The 19218-nt window shown below is 39.8% G+C and overlaps 2 protein-coding genes across 2 annotated transcripts in view; one reads left to right on the top strand and one right to left on the bottom strand.

The window, feature by feature from the left end:
* hmcn1 (hemicentin 1) overlaps window positions 1-2141 on the top strand; it is a 92132-nt gene extending 89991 nt beyond the window's left edge. Inside the window, exons 105-107 of the mRNA XM_037770770.1 lie at window positions 113-232; window positions 380-506; window positions 1437-2141. Coding sequence (XP_037626698.1) covers window positions 113-232; window positions 380-506; window positions 1437-1803 — 614 coding nt within the window. The 3' untranslated portion in view covers window positions 1804-2141. The remainder of the gene's footprint in view (window positions 1-112; window positions 233-379; window positions 507-1436) is intronic.
* A 5503-nt stretch (window positions 2142-7644) lies between these two features.
* arpc5b (actin related protein 2/3 complex, subunit 5B) lies at window positions 7645-11882 on the bottom strand. Its single transcript, XM_037771141.1, has 4 exons — window positions 11590-11882; window positions 10067-10139; window positions 9114-9290; window positions 7645-8219 (listed from the first exon to the last, which is right to left on the bottom strand). Exons 1-4 carry the CDS (start codon window positions 11727-11729, stop codon window positions 8157-8159), a joined length of 453 nt encoding a protein of 150 aa, XP_037627069.1. The 5' UTR covers window positions 11730-11882; the 3' UTR covers window positions 7645-8156.
* Between the last annotated feature and the right edge of the window lie 7336 nt (window positions 11883-19218).

Raw genomic sequence — 19218 nt, 5'->3', positions numbered from 1 at the left:
TATGGGACTGTGAGCTTTAAAAATGTGTCTTAATGCATCATTTATGTTCTCTGATCGTTCTGTGGATGTTTGCGTGTGTGTGTGTGTGTGTGTGTGTGTGTGTCACCAACAGACATCAATGAGTGTGAGGTGAGGGATGTCTGTCAGCATGAATGTATGAACACAGCGGGGAGCCACAGGTGTCTCTGTCCTGCTGGTTACCGCCTCATGGCCAATGGCAAGACATGTCAAGGTGAGACCACCAGCTATTCCTTGCTTCTTTCCATCACCATCATTTCATTTTATTATAGCATCTACTGTAATAACGGTAAGCTGATGTACTGTAATGACAATAAGCTGATGTACTGTAATGATAATAAGCTGTTTGTCATATCTACAGATATAGACGAGTGCCTGGAGCTGAACATCCAGTGTGGACCGAACCAGATGTGCTTTAACATGAGAGGAAGTTACCAGTGTATTGACACACCCTGTCCACCGAACTACAAGAGGGAACCAGCCACAGGGTAAACCTCCACAGGAATATTAGGATTAATCCACAAAAGTAAAACAATAAATCCCACATACTTCACCATCCACTCCTTTATTACCGTTGGCATACTGGTTTTTGTTAGGAAGTTCAACAGGTCATAATTCCCTCTCTATTATCTATTTTATATTGCTGTGAAAACATCTCCTTCAAACAACTGGATTTATTCAAATTTCTCACCAAAAACTACATTTTACGAGACTACATTTGAACACATCATGATGACGTTAGAATTTACCTTTGCCCACTCTTCAGTTTTACTGAATAGATAGCCTGAACACATCATAATGTAAATCAATGGCACCTCCCGTGTTGAAATCGGCAGGACGAGAGCTAGTTAACGTTAGCTGTTACGTTAGCAGCCGATAAGCAGCAACGTTAACAAGCTCTCATCCTGCCGATTTCAACACAGATTTTGTTGTAAGCAATGTAGCAATATCAGAGAAGAAAATAGGATGCGTCCCCTGAACACGTCGATAGTGAGTTTACTGCGTCCCAAACACATTTTAACGGGACGACAGTACGCTGTTAATCTCGAGCCCTGACGGTACCTACGGTGTGCCGTCACATTTTCAAAATTTTGGTATCGAAGTATCGGCTCTTCTGACATCCCTAGTGGCATCTAGCGGTGAGGTTGCAGATTGCAACCAACTGAATACCCCTCCGCTCACTCCTCACTTTCCAAATGCGTCGGAGAACTACAGTGACCTTCAGGTATCGTAAAAACGTGAAAGGCTCTCTCTAGAGCCAGTGTTTGGTTTGTCCGCTCTGGGCTACTGTAGAAACATGGCAGAGCAACATGGGGAATTTCGTGAAGAGGACCCGCTCCCTATGTAGATATGAGTTTTGAGACAAATGGTGCTCACAGTGAACTCAACTGAAATCTGCTGTGTGATGTTGTGTCTAGGTTTTGCCTGAAGAACTGCCCGCCAAATGACCTGGAGTGTGCACTGAGCCCTTACGCCCTGGAGTACAAGCTGCTGTCTCTGCCCTTTGGCATTGCAGCCAACCAGGACCTCATCAGACTGGTGGCCTACACGCAGGACGGAGTGATGCACCCCAGGACCAGCTTCCAGGTGGTGGACGAGGACGTCACGTTACCTTTCGCCCTGCGAGACGAGAACCTGAAGGGAGTGCTGTTCACCACACGGCCGCTACGAGAGCCCCACACGTTCCGCATGAAGGTCCGCGCCCTCTCCTACAACGAAGGCGGAGGCATCGAGTACCAGACGACCTTCATCGTCTACATCGCCGTCTCTGCCTACCCCTACTGAGAGCACTTTAAATGACGCTAAGGCAGAGGTGCGGTGATGGATTGCGTCCTAAATGAGTGAGTGGTTTTTGGAAAAGCAGCCACATCGGTAAACAAACTGAAAAAAGACATTGTGTTCAGTGTGAGAGAGGCCAGTGAGTGCACACAGCCCTGAAGACGTCAATACAGGGCGCTGTAGCTGAACAGGAGGCTCGGATGAAACTGGCTATTTATTGGCTCTAATCCCTGGAATCCTCACCTCAGCCTGTCAGGACTTTTTCAGTGACGTGTTTAATATTTTGCCTTATTATTTTCCCCTGCCCCTTCAGATTTATTTATGATACCAACAAGATTTTGCTCCTCAAAGCCGAAGCGTCCACCGCTGGCTCAGAAAGTAGGCCTCAACCCTACTCAAGAAATCTCAGCTAGCCTTTTATTTACATCTACCTATTATTAACTTATTGGGAAGTGCTTGAATGAGAAAAAATGGGCAGTTCCCACCTTTTGTTTAGCCCTCACAGTCACTAAAGTGGATTTGTGACTGCTCAGATACGGTGATCTTTTTGGCGATAGAAAACTTGACTGTCACATATTGTACATCCTCAGGTAGCGGCCTATCATACACGTGAATGCATCAAATAGAAACCCTATCTAATCATTACACTGATTACATCATCAATGTGCCATATACTGCTCCATCCAATAGTTGATACCAAGATGTATTTTATTTTTATGACTTGTACATATGTTTTTTTTCTCATAATGTATTGCCATACTGTACTTATTGTATCCGTTTTGTAATAAAAATGTAATAAATGAATATACACTGAAATTAAGCATTATGTATGTACAACTACATAAAACAGATCCTTATTAAGCATGTCACATCTGGGAGTAAAAAAAAGACAATGTATTAAGCTACTTGCTGTGTAACTCTTGAGTGATCACATGATTAATCACGTGTGCTCTATTCTTTTTTGTTTTAATCCTTACATTTTTTCTGCAAAAAAAAAACTAATTGTAATTTTTGTATGAATGTCTCAATATCTTTAGTAGCAATCTACAAATTAAATTAACAACAATCTAATATATTTGTATAGATAGATAGATAGGGATGAAATAATGGGGAAATTGGCTGAATTGGGAACAAAAAGCTGGTAAACAACGTACATCAAATAAATGTTGAGGAGAATTTAGTTCCACAATTCAATAAGTATGGAACAAAATTAATATAAACTTTATTCTTGTGGATAAATGTGGATAAATGCAAAAAAAGAGAGAAAGAAAACTGCTGTAACATCCTTTCAAACGTTTAAATCAAATGCAATTATGAATGGGCTTAAAACAACCTTGTTCTGAATTATACTTTTAGCTTCAGTCAACATATTTATCATGAAAAAATATATTTTGTACAGTCTACTCTAAAACACCTCTAAGACGTTATGTGCTCACCTCTGTCTCATCCACTTAGGATCTCATTATTCTTAAATTTGTGAGTAAAAGTGAAGCTTTTTTTGTATTTCTTATATCTTTCATTTACCGTGCTTTCAGAAAGTATTCTGACCTCTTCACTTTTTCACATTTTGTTATGTTGCAGCCTTATGTTAAAATCGTTTGAATCCATTTTCCCCTCATCAGACTACACTCAATATCCCATAATGACAAAACAAAAAATTTTAGATTTCTTTTTTTTAATTATTTTATTAAAAAGAAATTACTGACATATCACATTGACAAATATTCCCACCCTCTGTACTATGACACTTTAAATTTAGCTCAGGTGCCTCCCATTTCTCTTGATCACCTTTGAGATGTTTCTACACCTTGATTAGAGTCCACCTGCGGTCAATTCAGCTGATTGGACATGATTTGGAAAGGCACACACCTGTCTGTCTATAGATCTCACAGCTGACAATGCACATCTGAGCAAAAAGTAAGCCATGAGCTCAGAGACAGGATTGTGTCGATGCACAGATCTGGGGAAGGCTACAAAAATGATTTCTGCTGCATGGAAGGTTCCCGAGAGCACAGTGGCCTCCAGAGGTATTAAATGGAGGAAGTTTGGAACAAGCTGGACTTTATTCCTAGAGGTGGCTGCCCGGCCAAACTGAGCTATCAGGGGAGACGGGCCTTTATAAGAGAGGTGACCAAGAACCTGACGGTCACTCTAGCTGAGCTCCAGAGATCCCTTGTCGAGACGGGAGAGAGATTTCCAAAAGGACAACTATCATCTCAACACTCCACAAATCTGGGCCTTACAGCAGAGCGACCAAATGCCTCTGCAGTGTTTCTGTGTCTGGCTGACTAATGGACCTTTTCAAACTTGACAACATGAACATTATAAATGGGCCCTTTTGTATTTCCTGTTGCGATGTTGTTGTAGTAGCTGACAGGAAGTGAACTTGGACCAAAGCTGTTGCTCTAGCAACAGAACAAGAGTCAGAGTACTGTAGAGGGCAGCCGTTAAGGGGCTGCAATCCCATAAGCCTTTTTTCACATTAGACATTTTGACTTGTCACAGCAGGAGAAACACAAGTGTTAATAATACAATTAATGATGGCTGAATTCCATTTAGCTGCTTTGAGTTCAGGGTCCTGCTGTGAGCATGCCGCCTCACTGTCACTCTCACTGGTACAAGTCAACATTGGCAAGCTGGCACCGTCATTTCCGTCCATTGTCTGACATTATACTGCGAGGTGACGTGTTGCCGGAAGACAGCGGTGGAATAGTGGAATACATCCAGGGTGGAAACGCGATTGCCAGCCGGGCAGAGTTTGTTGTGTTGGAGTAAAGAAAGCGTAGCTTAGTGTTATTTAGAAGATCTGCCCTCAGAGGAAGAGTAGCCACAGAGACCTGTTTGCTGCCCGATATTCAGATTTCACAATGAGACTTCTCCTTGAGCGGGACTTGGAGATAATAACAATAAACAGACCGCATCAAGCGAAAGGTAAGAAAAACATTTTATTTCTCTGTAGGGTCCTTTCCATAATGTTGTCAGACATTTATAATAAAATCTGAGCCTGTCAGTGGCAACAACAAGCACTTTTATTGAATGCAACGTTACACACTGCCGGTTACAGGCCCTCAATACTGGACCAATTAAAAAAATTCTTGTCTGCATTAATCACTTAGACACATCCACATAGCAGGGAAAATAGCGTCCAGTTTGAAAAATACCAAAGTTACCCTTTCTATTGAATAGCTGGTCTAGAGTGATCCGGGCCTCCGACTCAGCTACTTATGTCAATGTATTTGTTTTGTTATTTTTAGAAAATTTGCATAATATTTATTTAACATAACCATTATGGAGTATTGAGAGTAGATTGATGAGGGGAAAATGTAATTCAAACGATTTTAGTATAAGGCTGCAACATCACAATGTGAGGAGTGAAAGGGTCTGTATGCACTGCAAGTGTTGTAGCAGTGATAAAATACAGACCCTGACTTGTATTCATCATACTTAGTTATGTGCATGTAAAACATCATCAAAAGTCATGACAAAGTTATGATCAGCATTCACACCTTTTATTTATTTTTTGTCAAAAAAGCACAAACATAAAAAAGGAATATTGAGTAAGGCAGTTTGTACATCAGTCTGGTACACGCTCCCTCAGCTGGAGGAGCATCTCCGACTAGAAATACATGAAGCAGAAGAAGAAGAAATCAGGCCGTTCTCCTTCTAGATTTCATGTAAAACTAGACTTTACTGCATTAGAAAAGGAATCTAATGTCTGGATGCATCATCACTGATGACAGTATTCAAACATGAAAACCCTAAATAGCAACTACTCGTGAGTAAAACACAACTGTGAGGTGTGTTTTAGAAAAAGCAACATCCACTCTGTGTGTGTGATTGGAAATGAGCAGGAACAAAAACATTATGCTGGGACTGAATTCCCCTGATCACTATGTCTACATAACATTTTAAACTTTTTGAACACACTTTGCTTGTATGTTCATTTATACTGTTTATAGTTATAACTCCACGTCTTTGTCTTAATTCTTCTCTAATACACAAGGGCAACAAAATCATCAATGTAAGCAGAATAAATCATTTGGCAACAGACGCAATCTACCTGATAAGGCAGATAAAACTTTTTACATTTCCAGTTTTCCTTATTTTATAAAATGTATGGAAATTAAAAGCATATGTGGTATTAACAGTATGACTGCCAGATGACACCGTGTGTGTGGAGGATTTTGTTTAAACGAACAAGCATGAATTTAAACCCAGATTCAATACAAAAAATCACTTAGTTTCTCCAGAAGAGACACATAACATGTACAAAAGACGAGTATGAAATGCTTGACAGAATACTCAAAAGTAGGATCATGCAAACGATAGATATTTTTAAATCGCATAAGAGAGACAAAATATTAATTATCTTATCTTAGTCTCTCCTGCAAATCAAGCACGCGGATATTGTCAAACCTTTTAAGCGTTTTTTATTTTTTTTATTTCGATCAAGTAGGGATTAGGCCTTGAGGCGGAAATCGCTACTATAAAACAATAACAGTACCGAGAGGAAAATGTTTAATCCTAGATTATTATTCTGTTAAATACCAAAATAAATCTGAGAACGGATTCTCAGGGTGACTTTGTAATTTTCCTGAAAGTACAGAAGCAGAGCCACATTATTTAAAGCCCTGCACAGTAGCAGAGGGTGCATGAGAGACATGAGGGATGTGAGGGAGCAGTAAAATGGGATTAATAAGAGTGGTGGTGGTGGAGATGCATCGTGGGTAATAATCCTTAACTGGGGCAGCGTGAAAGGATAGGATGGATGACACCAACCCCCCACCCTTCTCCCGCTCCACGGGGTAAAAGGCGACCCCCATGAGCAAATCCACCACCCTCCATCTGTGACTGTGCTTTTCAAGAGCCTCCCACTGCTCTGGTGTTATTATTATTATAGGGAGAGGATTTACTGACTGAGAGTCAGGCTTTTATTCCATCAGGTCGTCTCTACTCATGAGGTGGAAAACAAATACTGAGAGAGAGTTTTCCTGAGAGAAGCAAAGCTGAAACCCTCTGTGTGTTTGTGTGGAAGTCAATGGAGGATACAATGCTAAGAGTCATGCCTGTGAGTGTGTCTGTTCAAATGAGTGTGTAGGTACAGTAATGTCTGTGTGCAGCAGTGGCTCCCAACCTTTTTGGCTTGTGACCGATAAGAGAGGTGTAAAATGATGTAATTCACAAGAAAAAAAAAAGAAAAGATTAGAGGAAATGATTAGAGAATATGTGTTTTCTTGGGGTGGGGGAAAAAAATCGATATAGCAAAGTAATCGTGATATTTTGCGTGGCAATACTGGATGTCAAGTATCGATCTTTTATTATATAAACTAACCTCTCAAAAATCTGACAGGCCCAGGCTGCTATTGTGTCTTTCAGAGGTTGTAGCGGGCTGGTATCATATGAAACTACACAACCTAAGGAATTAGTACCAACCATGTCATGTTAGCTTGTAAGGAAGAACGCTCCAAAGTTGCGCAAAATTTTGTCGAGGAAAAACTGGCACGCCCAATTTCAAAGGGGTCCCTTGACCTATGACCTCTGAGATGAACAGAGTGTATCTCATTAGATAAAACAGATGTTGACAAACTACATAATTTGCCGTTGAAAAAAGGTAATAAGTTAGGGATAATGTACAGAGTCTTGCATCGCTCTGAAGGGGTTTATTTCACAACAATGACCGGCTCACTGTACATTATCCCGCTTATTACACGGATACTTACTTAAGAAATCAATAATTTGACACAAAAAACGGTCCTCCGGAGTCGGACATCAGAACTGCGCCCATAGCAACGGTCTGCTATGAAAAAATAACAGACTGTAGAACGCCGTGATTGACCAATCAGAATCGAGTATTCAACAAAGCCGTGTAATAAATCGCAATATATCTTATCGCAATACTCAGCATATCGCAAAACGTTTAAAATAAGATCGTATCGTGACTTAAGTATCGTGATGACATCGTATCGTGGGGCCCAGCCCTCGTGTTTTCTAAGATTTATCACCTGTATGTTGGGAGCCACTGGTGTGCAGACTGAGAACACACTGTGTAGGAATGACCTGGAGAGAAAATGAAGTAGATGAAGGAAGCAGCACAGACACATGAAGTTCTCTGTAGCACCCTGTGAGGAACATGATTCAGTCGGCTGTGATCAGGAAGGGGATGTAAGAAGAAAAAGACGTTTTTTTAACCTAATGTGACCCAGATTTGATTTGATTAGATTATTTAGTCTAAGCTTGAACGCAGCAGGATCACATTGGGTTAAATGTCTGCTTTTTCCTTTTAGTCCCTATGCCATCTGTTATGATTACATGAACAGTATCCTGTATCCGTCAGTGATGTGGAGAGAACTGATCCACTTTTAGACCGTCTTCCTCGCTGTTAGTACCCTGACGATGCTGCCCACTCCTCCAGCTGCCAGAGCCTGGAGACACAGGGAGAAAAATACGGTCAGGCTATTTTATTTTAGTACTGACACTGAGTCTCTGTTAAACTCTGGTAGCTCAGCTAGGGTTAGGGCATCTTGCGGCCACTTTAAGTCCATCTCGAACTGGCCTTTACAGTCCTGCCATGGGCTCAAACTACAGACCCCAAACATAATGCTGAAGAAACATTCATTAATCTGTCGCCATTTATAAACAGTTATCAGTTTTCTTTGACAGGTTAGAGTAAAATTAGCTACATCTAAGATCCAGTTCATATTACACCACTTTAGCCCGGATTTTCCGCTCCCCGACAGTTTTTGGAGCACATCAGTGCTCGAGCATCATGTGTGAACTGTCTGAAGACACGAGCCAAGAGGCTCTCCAACGCTCGCCGATGCCTCGCAGACACATTCCAGATATCTAGCATGCTAAATGTGCCAACAACGATATCAGCAATGTGTCTTGCGTATAGTATCCCTTCATTCACCGTGTATTTCTCGCGTGTTTTCGTTACAAAACGTAGTTTGGAGACCTCGTCGGGGATTCCTCCCGGCGAAAGATCTAGCCGTGTATGACCCCCTGTCGCCGGTCAGTCATGTAGTATGAAAACCACAACGACTTAAAGACGATTACAAGACAGTAAGTTGTGTAGTGTGAACAGTGCTGCGATCTGACAAACAACGTCACAGACTTTATGTTTGAACGGTCCTGGAGGTGTTTTAATTTAAATTTTGCTCATCTGCGTCATCTCAAATATCAACTCCTCCCTCTAGTCACACGGTTTTATCTATAAATCAATAGTTTGTCTAGAAGGCCTTTAGGAAAATCCCCCCGTCTCTCTCCTCCTGACACTTTATATGATTCATGTTAAACAATGAAGTGTGAATATTTACCTTTTCGTGCCACTGCAGTAGGACCGCGCTGCTGTTTTCTGACGGCCTCTCGAAGCCTTTGTAGATGTATTTCATCAGCAGGTCCACGCCGTTCTTGTCGAGGGACTGCACCCCTTTCTCAATGTCGCTGCTCTTGAAGGCGCTGAGCACCTTCAGCACCAAACCCTCAGCACGCTCCTGAAAAGAAAAGAAGAGTTGATTATTAGCCTGGTTCCAAACCTCTGAATCACTGCCCACATCTCACACTGTCCATTTGTTAAGCTATTTGGATGGATGGAAGATATATAAAACATATAAATTATACAGTAAAACAAACTGGCAGTTCAGTAAAAGTTCATGCAAAACTTATTCCCGACCTAAATTGCCACAAGAGTTCAGCTGCATTTCAAAATGATCCATCAGCAGACGTCACCATGTTAAAAAATGGTCGTTGGTTAGGGCTGAATGATTTTGAAAAAATATCTAACTGTGATTATTTTGACTGATATTGCAATTGCGGTATGATTTGCGATATTAGGAGATATGATAATGTTTACATCATTATTCTCATTTTCATTGAAAAACATATAAAAATGATTATGGTCAGATTTTTTTCGGGGATCTGTACCAAAGATGTTTGCTTAAGTCTGTAGAATATGATGTGTAGGCCAGGACACCACAATATTTATCTTAAAATGGTATTTTGACACCCATTTTGCTTTTAAAAAATATTGAGCCTCTTGAAAATTGCAATAGGTCATATTGTGATTTCGATAAAATTGTGATTAATTGTGCAGCCCTACCATGTGTCTACAAGTACACAACATCTGCTACAATACCTGTATCAAGACATATCAATGTCTCTACTGTCCAAGGAACCTTTTCTCACAGATGCCATTCAGTGAAAAAGCCTAAAAAGTGATTCATTAGAAAAAAAAGAACGTGCCATTATTGACCAAGAACAGCAAACTCACCTTGACGTTCTGGTTCTTTGTGTTGATTGGCGGGTTCTTCAAGACCGCTTGTAAAGCCTCCATGACATTTCCTGTGCAGGGAGGGTTAAGGATGCAACACAGCACGAGCAAACTGAAAACATTCTCAGGTTTATGATCAGTTTACTGGAGGCGTGGGTCTGTGGGATTTAAGTAATCAGGGTGACTGTGGGTTCCTTGCTGTCTGTGGTAGGAATGTAACAATACATCGATCTGGATTGATATATCGATTCAATGATCAACGATCCATTATCATCGAGGAAAGAAATAGACATTACAGTAACAGAATATTGATTCATATTTGATCAGCGCTGCCTAGTTTGACCGTTTGATCGGAGTTTGCGAGTGATTGACAGCCGCTCAGAGACGGCAGACTCCAGCTCGGCTCTGATTGGTTGTTTTCCTCCGGTCTGTGAATTCTTCCAGATGCTATTAGGAGCACCGGAGGACACAGAGGCAAAAGATTTTTTCCCAGATTACCTGTCTCATGCACTACTGTCAGGATATAGTGACCGTTTTATAAAAATAATTTAAAAATAAATACATTTTTAATCATATTTGCTCCAATTCTAACCACTGCTGCTTTAAATAGGCATATGATATCGTCTCATATCAAGCCCCTGAAGTGAATCAAAATCGTATCTTGGTAGATTTTGTGATATCAACAAATATCATATCGTCCAAAGAATCAATATATCGTATCCTGATGAAACTTGTGATTTACACCCCTAGTCTTTGCACATGTATTTTAATGTAAAACACACTGAGTTTACTTGTAATAAAATGACATCTGCACTATAAATAGCATTGCCTTGCTTTTATATTAGCATACAGATGGCCATCTTAAAGGATACAGAGTTATTGCTATAACTGATAACTGCACTAGGCTGTGAAAAGATCCCTTCATAGTGCAACTTGAATGCAAAATAAAGGCAAGTTATTTTGGTTTTCATGTTCATATTTTGAGTCATTGTCAGACATGAACCTCTCCTTTAAGTCTCTGTAACATGAGGTGGGAGGAAGCTTGTCTCATATAATGAGGAAGTGCTGCACTTTCATGCCTTATAAGGTCTAAAAGGCTGAAACTGCTGCCTACAGCTTCTTCAATTATACCCAAATGGTAACTGCTGTAGAGCAAAGAGTAGACAGACCTCTGCTTCTGCAACATCTTTCTAAACTAACCTGCAGAAACGCGATGGAGCTGCACGACTATACATCTGTTAATACATTAAATTACAGGTTTAAATGGTGAGCTTGTAGTTATACAAATGCATACTAGCTTTGTGGTTAATATAACATACATAACAAGCTTGTTCTGTCTTGTAGCAGACAGGAATGTGACAGCCAGGCAAGTCTGGACAGTGACCGGCCTACTTCCAGAGCAACCACTCAAACATGCAACACATAAACACACATACAGAGAGGGAGTCTGCAGATAAACACACTCAGACTGGCTGTGTTCCTGCAGCAGACAGACAGTAGCTAGCTAATCATGGTAAGGATATTGTCTGATGAGTGAGTCCACCTCAGCCTCGTCAGGACCCAGCTGGTTCTCTCCTCCTTCCTCTTCGTCCACAAACTTGTTCTCGTCGTACTCGTCCACGTCCACTCCTCTGAAGCGAGCCGTCAGCGTGTTCTTCGCCATGTTGTTGTTTTTTAGGAGTCTAAATCTAACCAGAAGAGGAGAGAGAGAGTTCAAACTGAAGTCCGGCCTTTTTTTATTCTACTGTGCTTTTTTCTCTCTTTGCTGTCACAAGCAGGCAGCTTCCTGACTTCCTCCCTTTTTCCTCTGGGTGGGTTTGTGCTTCCGCGTTACACGACATCGCCTCCTAGTGGGCGCAGCGTGGAACTGCAGGTTGGTGCCTGTAGTTACAAGTGTTGGCCGCTAGATGGCGACAAAACACAAGAAATCAGACTCAGAATGGTGTTTATTGCCAGGTGTAAAAGGTATACACTAGGAATTTGCTTTGGTTTTGTTGGTGCAAGTCAGCATATTTGTTGTAGGTCCGTGGTATGATGGAGTATTGGGCCACATTGAGGAAAAAAAATAATCTGAGATTTTGAGAATAAAGTCATAATATTATAAAGTAGTAATTTTAGGTGTTATTTTCTTTTTTTTCTCGTAAAGTTATGACTTTATTTTCCTAATATTACAACTTCTTTTCTCGTAAAGTTATGACCTTATTCTCGTAATATTTTGACTATTTTTCTCGTAAACTTATGACTTTATTTTCCTAATATTACAACTTCTTTTCTCGTAAAGTTATGACTTTATTCTCGTAATATTTTGACTATTTTTCTCGTAAACTTATGACTTTATTTTCCTAATATTACAACTTCTTTTCTCGTAAAGTTATTACTATTCTCGTAATATTTTGACTATTTTTCTCGTAAACTTATGACTTTATTTTCCTAATATTACAACTTCTTTTCTCGTAAAGTTCTGACTTTATTCTCGTAATATTTTGACAATTTTTCTCGTAAACTTATGACTTTATTTTCCTAATATTACAACTTCTTTTCTCGTAAAGTTATGACTTTATTCTCGTAATATTTTGACAATTTTTCTCGTAAACTTATGACTTTATTTTCCTAATATTACAACTTCTTTTCTCGTAAAGTTATGATTTTATTCTCGTAATATTTTGACTATTTTTCTCGTAAACTTCTGACTTTATTTTCGTAATATTACAACTTTTTTTTCTCGTAAAGTTATTACTATTCTCGTAATAAAGTAAGCAAAAGAATAGATAAAAATGTTAGAATAAAATAAGAATAAAAAAAATTGAAATTCTACCAATATACTGTACATTATATACAAAATAAGCTATAAACAAAAAATAAACATGATATAAACAGATTGTGCAAACAATCAGGTATCAGAGGGAGAGAGGGATACAGTAGGGGGTGGTATTGAGAGTGTATGAGAGAGGAGAGTCAGTGGTGTGTGTGTGTGAGTGTGTGTGTGAGAAGGAGAGACAGTCACAGGGGAGAGGGAGGGGGGGGGGGCTGTTGGAGACTGCACTGTCTCCAACAGCCCCAACAGACCACTGCACTGTCTCTGAAAGCAGCACACTACATATCCATTTAGCTCAGGGGTCAGCAACCTTTACTATCAAAAGAGACATTTTAGGCAAAACAAAAAAAAAAATTACTAAAATTACACCTAAAATTAATAAGACTTTATTCTCATCATATTATGACTTTATTCTCGAAATCTCAGATTTTTTTTTTTTCCTCAATGTGGCCCTAATACTCCGCCGTACCGTCACACCATGGACCTACAACAATGTTAAATGAAAATGAAAATATAAACAAAAAACAGTTATTCATTACCATTTTTAAAAATCCACAGGGAGCCACTGGAGAGGAGCTAAAGAGTGGCTCCGGAGCCGCAGTTTGCTGACCACTGGTTTAACTCAATGTCATGAGTCAACACATTTTTGACAAAACACCAGAAATATTCTGTAAAATTTCCTACGTATAAAAAACTCACAACATTTCCAATTCTATATTCAACTCCAGATTCAGATTCAGACCACTTCATTTATCCGAGAAGGGCATTTCAGTTTTACAGTCTACCCAGGGGTCAGCAACCTGCGGCTCCGGAGCCACATGCGGCTCTTTAGCCCCTCTCCAGTGGCTCCCTGTGGATCTTTAAAAATGGAAATGAATAACTGTTTTATGTTTACATTTTTATTTTTATTTATAATTGTTGTAGGTCTATGGTACGACGGTACGATGGAGTATTAGGGCCACATTGAGGAAAAAAAATAAATCAGAGATTTCGAGAAAAAAGTCGTAATATTATAAAGTAGTAATTTTACGTGTTATTTTCTTTTTTTCTCGTAAAGTTATGACTTTATTCTGGAAATCTCAGATTTTTTTCCCTCAATGTGGCCCTAATACTCCGTAGTACATTTGCTCTTTGGCCCTCACTGCATTAGACTTACTGTATATACTCTATACTTAGACTATAAACTATAAACATCACAATGCTCAACGTAACGACGGATAAGCCCCTAGGTGCAAGGGGCACTATTTTTGTCAGAGCAGTCTACAAATGAAATAAGGTTTAAGGAACAAGGTTTTTGTCACAGACTAAATTATGCACACACACACACACACACACACAAACACACACACAGGGGAGCTTTAATTGTGTGATAAACCTGCATAACTTCACCCCTATAATTGCATGAGTATTTTGTCTGCTAGGATGCAGATGCAACTGCTCTCGTGATGAAAGTTTTATCTCCTGGAATCCAAACAGATGATCTTGACAACCTGAATTGGTATGTGTGGGTGTGCGTGTGAGTTTGTGTGCTGAGTCACTGCATCCACTGACCATTTCACTGCTGTGGCACAAGTATGTTTATTTAACCCAGTTAGTGGGGAGACCACCGCGTCTGGTCTGTGATGTCAGGCTTTTCCTGCGTCACATGTAGGTTTCTCGTGCAGGAAGTAAGACACACTTTCCATGTCGCTAATGCACACACTCATCTTTACTTGAATCAGAGAGACAATTTGTAAAAAACACAAACAGACTTATCCGCTTGTGAAACTTCCAGGCAAAGGGGTGAAAGTTTTGGCTTCATTCTCAAACTCTTATGAGCTCAAGTTAAATTCTGGCAGGGCGTCCTGTGATGTTGCCACGGGTAACAGGCACACAATCTGTGTGTGGATCCTGACCAATAGAAACTATAGTTCATTACACACAGGCCTTTTCTGGGAAGTAAAGAAAGTGGGACACACCTACATTTCATTGATGCCTACTTTTTTTCTTGGACGTGGAATTTTTAATTTCCTTATCTGCCCTGTCTAGACCGCTGGACCTTTGCCTCAGGTTTCTGAGTAATAGTTTTAAGAGGAGCAAATGCCTAATTATAGTTCCTTTTTACAGCAGACATTTCATAGGTGTAATTAATAACATTAATTATTAATTATAACTATTAACTTATTGTGTCACATCCGTTCCAGTAAGCCAGCATGTGCAATACCAGGGCCCTAGCACACCTCAATGGATCAGGGCAATAAATAGTGATTAATTCATTAAAGTTTTCCCCACCCCACTTCTTGTGTCTTTAAAAATCAATTTATCATCCAACAGTCCTCACAATCAGGGGATTATATTTAAACAGGTTATATCAGTAATCATTGGACTATTTTCAGCAACTAAAGTAATACAAAAATCACTTTTATTTTTTTGACCACCCTTTGAGTTGGTACCATAGACTGTAAATAAAGATGAATGACATGACAGCTCCCCAAATGTTAGCTCGCTGATTGGACAGGATTTGGGTTGGTTCTTAAAGGTAACCCGCAAATTGAGAAAACTTGCAAAATCTTGCAAAAACCCTTGCAACGTTTGCTACCCGACAACGTAACCTTAACCATTCGAAGTCAATGTCTAACCTTAACCACCTTATGAGAGTTTCTCAATTTGCATGTTACCTTCTAGACACGCTATTAATATTTAGCATTAGCCCTGTTGATTTTATTATTTGGGATGTAGTTCAGGGTTAACTCAAAAGGTTACGTGGTGTAGAAATAGCGAGACAGTGTTGCTCAGTGCACTGGAGGTCTACATAGTCTGGATAACACAACCAGAATAGCAGGATATTATGATATTATGAAACAGAGGAGTCTCATTCAACCCCCCACGGCTGCTCTCCTGTAGACAGTCAATAGACCCCCCATGCATGAAAGCATGTGTACACATTTCTTTTCCTTCTCTCTATCTGTCTTGCTTCCACCCTCTCACTCTTTCTGTCTCACACACACTCTCACACTCTCACACTCACACAGCGTTGCGTGCATCGGTCATGAGTGTCCTCATTGCGGGCTTTGTGGTGCGCCCCAACCCGTCTGTGCTATGTGAGTGACTCAGCACATCAAAAGGCGAGGATACAGGCACATACATGACCTTCACGTGAATGTGCAAATTAACAAGCCCTGGAAAATTTCAACATGGACGCCACGCTTCCCCTCCAGTTGAGACAGACAGGCAGTGCATGAAGAGGGGATGAAACCTGAAAGAGCCTCTGAGAAACTATCTGTGTTCTCCAGATTTCAATGTGAAATCTGCAGGGCGCTGCCGCCGCCGGGCCAGGCCAGGTGCTTCCGTGCCAGAGAAAAAGACAAACACCATAGCAAAGTACCTTAAGCACTTAATTAGTACTTTCATATGAGCGGAATATTGCTCTTGGATGATGATTTAATTGGGGAATGTAATGAATTGGTGGGTGCTGCGTTAGAGCAGGTCTTCAGGCTGGGAGAGACTGTGGGTGGCTTCCTCCTTTCTGGAGGTGAGAGTGGTTCAGTGTGTTGTTTTGTAACATTAACAGCATGTTGAGGTTATGTTGATGTTTTGGGCTTTGAGATTCATTAAATAACATCAGTCGTCATAAGACTCCTGACTGAATATGAGGCAAGCTAATAATGATTTTAGACATAATCGCTGACGAAATAAATACAAAGAACATGTTCTTCCTAGTGAATAAAATCAACTCCATCTCATGGGAAGGCGTATAAACGACATATCCAGAACATTCTGCGTGTCATGAGAACATATTTTAGTCTTTTCGCATGTCATTTTTACGCTACCAAGCAAAACTACGATGACGGCTGCAGTTAAGTTTAGGCAAACCACTTAATGAGGTGTAGGAAAAACATCACGGTTGGGCCTTAAATAAGTACGTAAACTAAATAAAACAATATGTACGGAAACAACGTAACAGAAATACGGAAAACACATCTCAAACGTCACTGATGTAACTCCAAAATAATTCACACTTTCGGACACAAACTCTCACCTGCCATAAGTGGTCTTTCTCCCTTTTTATTCTACGTCACTAGCTCTGAGAGTAACATATTGATGCGGATGCGCTTACATTGCAGTCAGTACGGACTACATGGTGTACAAATAACAGGACAAAAGAACAATGTTCTTATTGGATGTGAAATGACATGTGTAAAAAAGGCCATGCCTCTGCGCATGCCTCCCCCTACTATCTCCTGTTCGTGAGTATGCGCTGTACATGTGTCACCAGTGTGAATGTCTCCTCCTCCAATCACCTGTGCCCGATCATGCGCTGGGCATGTGTCACCAGTGTGCCTGCACTGAACAGGCTCCCCAATACAGCACGCAGAGTAAAACACAGTTAAGGAGAGGACAGTTGGACTTTTGGACATTCCTTTTTCATGTGCGTCCATGCAAAATGTGAGTTGTGTTATGTTTAATGTATTTATATTAGACTGGCATAATAATAATTAGTAAATCTGTATTTAAGCCTTTTTCTTTGTAAAATGCCTGTGTTATTTTAGGCTCACTTTTTGTTGCTAATGTTTATACACTAGTAGTTCTAATCACTCTGTACTGTTGTGTTTTTGTTGTTACAGACCACACAGAAACCATTGTTTTCTTTACTTTATCTGCTGATATAAACAGCCGTTACCATACACTTGGACTGCATCTCTTATTCATCTGAAATCACACCTGAGCACTAAATAGTGTCCTGACCCGACACCCTGAAGCGTTTGCTGCCACACTTACGGATTTCTAATAACACACACATTCTATCATACAACATGCGATTACATTCATATGCCATTTAGTGTGACTGGGCTGTTAAAATACACCGTATCACAGAAATACATATTTATCTATCCATGGAGATAGTTTGGGTTTTATTTCCACAGGTTTTGAGATATTTAATTCTTTGCAGCAACAATTTAATGTACATTTAAAGGTTCTGTGCACCAAAAGAAAAAAAAACAAAAAACATATTGTCTTACTTACCCCTACTAGTTTCTACCCACGCAGATCATTTTATTTGTCCAGGTTTGGATTCCGTCTCTGAGATTTCTGTCCTGAGGAAATATTTGAAGATGGTTATTCAAAACTTGGGTGAATAAAACCAAAATCGTTTAATTTTTTTTACTTGCATTTTAAGGAATTACAGAACATACGACATAATAGAATAAAATACTAATAAGATAAAATAAAATAACCAACGAAACAGAGAAGAAAAGAATAAATAAAATAACTGATAACATAAATATAAATTCATAGGATACAGTTAACAGATGACAGCTGATACATTCATGTCAGAGGATGCATTATACCAATAAAGAAAGAAACAACAACCATGTGGCGTAGATACACACACCCAAAACCACTTCATTGGCGATAGATACCACCCGAGGTAACAAAAAAAATAAAAATGTTCAGAACAGGTTTGATTTTTTTTTTTGCATCCGTCAAAAGGCATACGAGGGCTGTTTGACCACTCAGAACCACCGTCCGTGCAAACGTCATCATCCAAAATGGTATCTGATAAACATTCACTTCGTCTCCCAGCACAAAACACTTTGCAATAAAGAAATAAAAGAATGCAGAGATGCGAATTTAAAGATGGATTGTGGCAGGTGATCGCAGCATAGCTTGGAATCAGGGATGGTAGCAAAACAAAGGATGTGAAAGCAGTGCTTGAGTGATTTAGTATTGCACTTCCATAAAGTTGGGAGAATCGCAAGAGACGAATAAAAAAAACAAAAAACTGATTGTTTGATTGACTAATTGTAGCAATAGACGGAGATATTTTGACCTTTCGTCACTAATATGGGTCAAGCTCTAAAAACTACTGGATCCTAAACATCCCGTAATGCAACCAATTGCATCTTTTTGTTGTAAATGTTTACATGTTAATAAATTATAATAACTGTCCACATTAATGTAGATTTTATTTATTATACATTCACTTCAACGCGCGTTACATAGTATTGAACCAGACAAGGGGCGTGTCCACCCAAGTGTCATGTCTCCATCGCTGGCGATTGGACAAGGAGCCGATAGATACCCGTGACTACTGCAGAGTCATTTGTTCCGGGAACGAATGCCGTTTGTTACCTTTTGTCACTGACTGGTATTAGTAGGTTTTTTTGTCCAGTGGGAAAGGGATCTAAGATAACCTTGAAGACATCATCAGTGTTATTTTCTCTCCAGAGCTACAGAATACATTAAAATGATTCACATTTGCGTCAGAGTTCAAATAATGTCAACATGCATTAAGGCAGGATGATGTTACAAAGGAATAAGGTTGAGGTCGTGTTTTTCTTCCAGTGAACCGACC

This window comes from Sebastes umbrosus, chromosome 5 (genome assembly GCF_015220745.1).
Source record: "Sebastes umbrosus isolate fSebUmb1 chromosome 5, fSebUmb1.pri, whole genome shotgun sequence".
NCBI lineage: Eukaryota > Metazoa > Chordata > Actinopteri > Perciformes > Sebastidae > Sebastes > Sebastes umbrosus.
The sequence above is the reverse complement of the archived record's forward strand: the minus strand, read 5'-3'. Positions and strand labels throughout refer to the sequence as shown.

Coding starts and splice junctions, on each gene's coding strand:
- arpc5b (XM_037771141.1), bottom strand. CDS start 11,729: ATGGCGAAGAACACGCTGACGGCTCGCTTCAGAGGAGTGGACGTGGAC. Junction 9,291..10,066: donor CAAAGAACCAGAACGTCAAG/GTGAGTTTGCTG, acceptor TTTTCTTTTCAG/GAGCGTGCTGAGGGTTTGGT. Junction 8,220..9,113: donor TACTGCAGTGGCACGAAAAG/GTAAATATTCAC, acceptor CTGTGTCTCCAG/GCTCTGGCAGCTGGAGGAGT.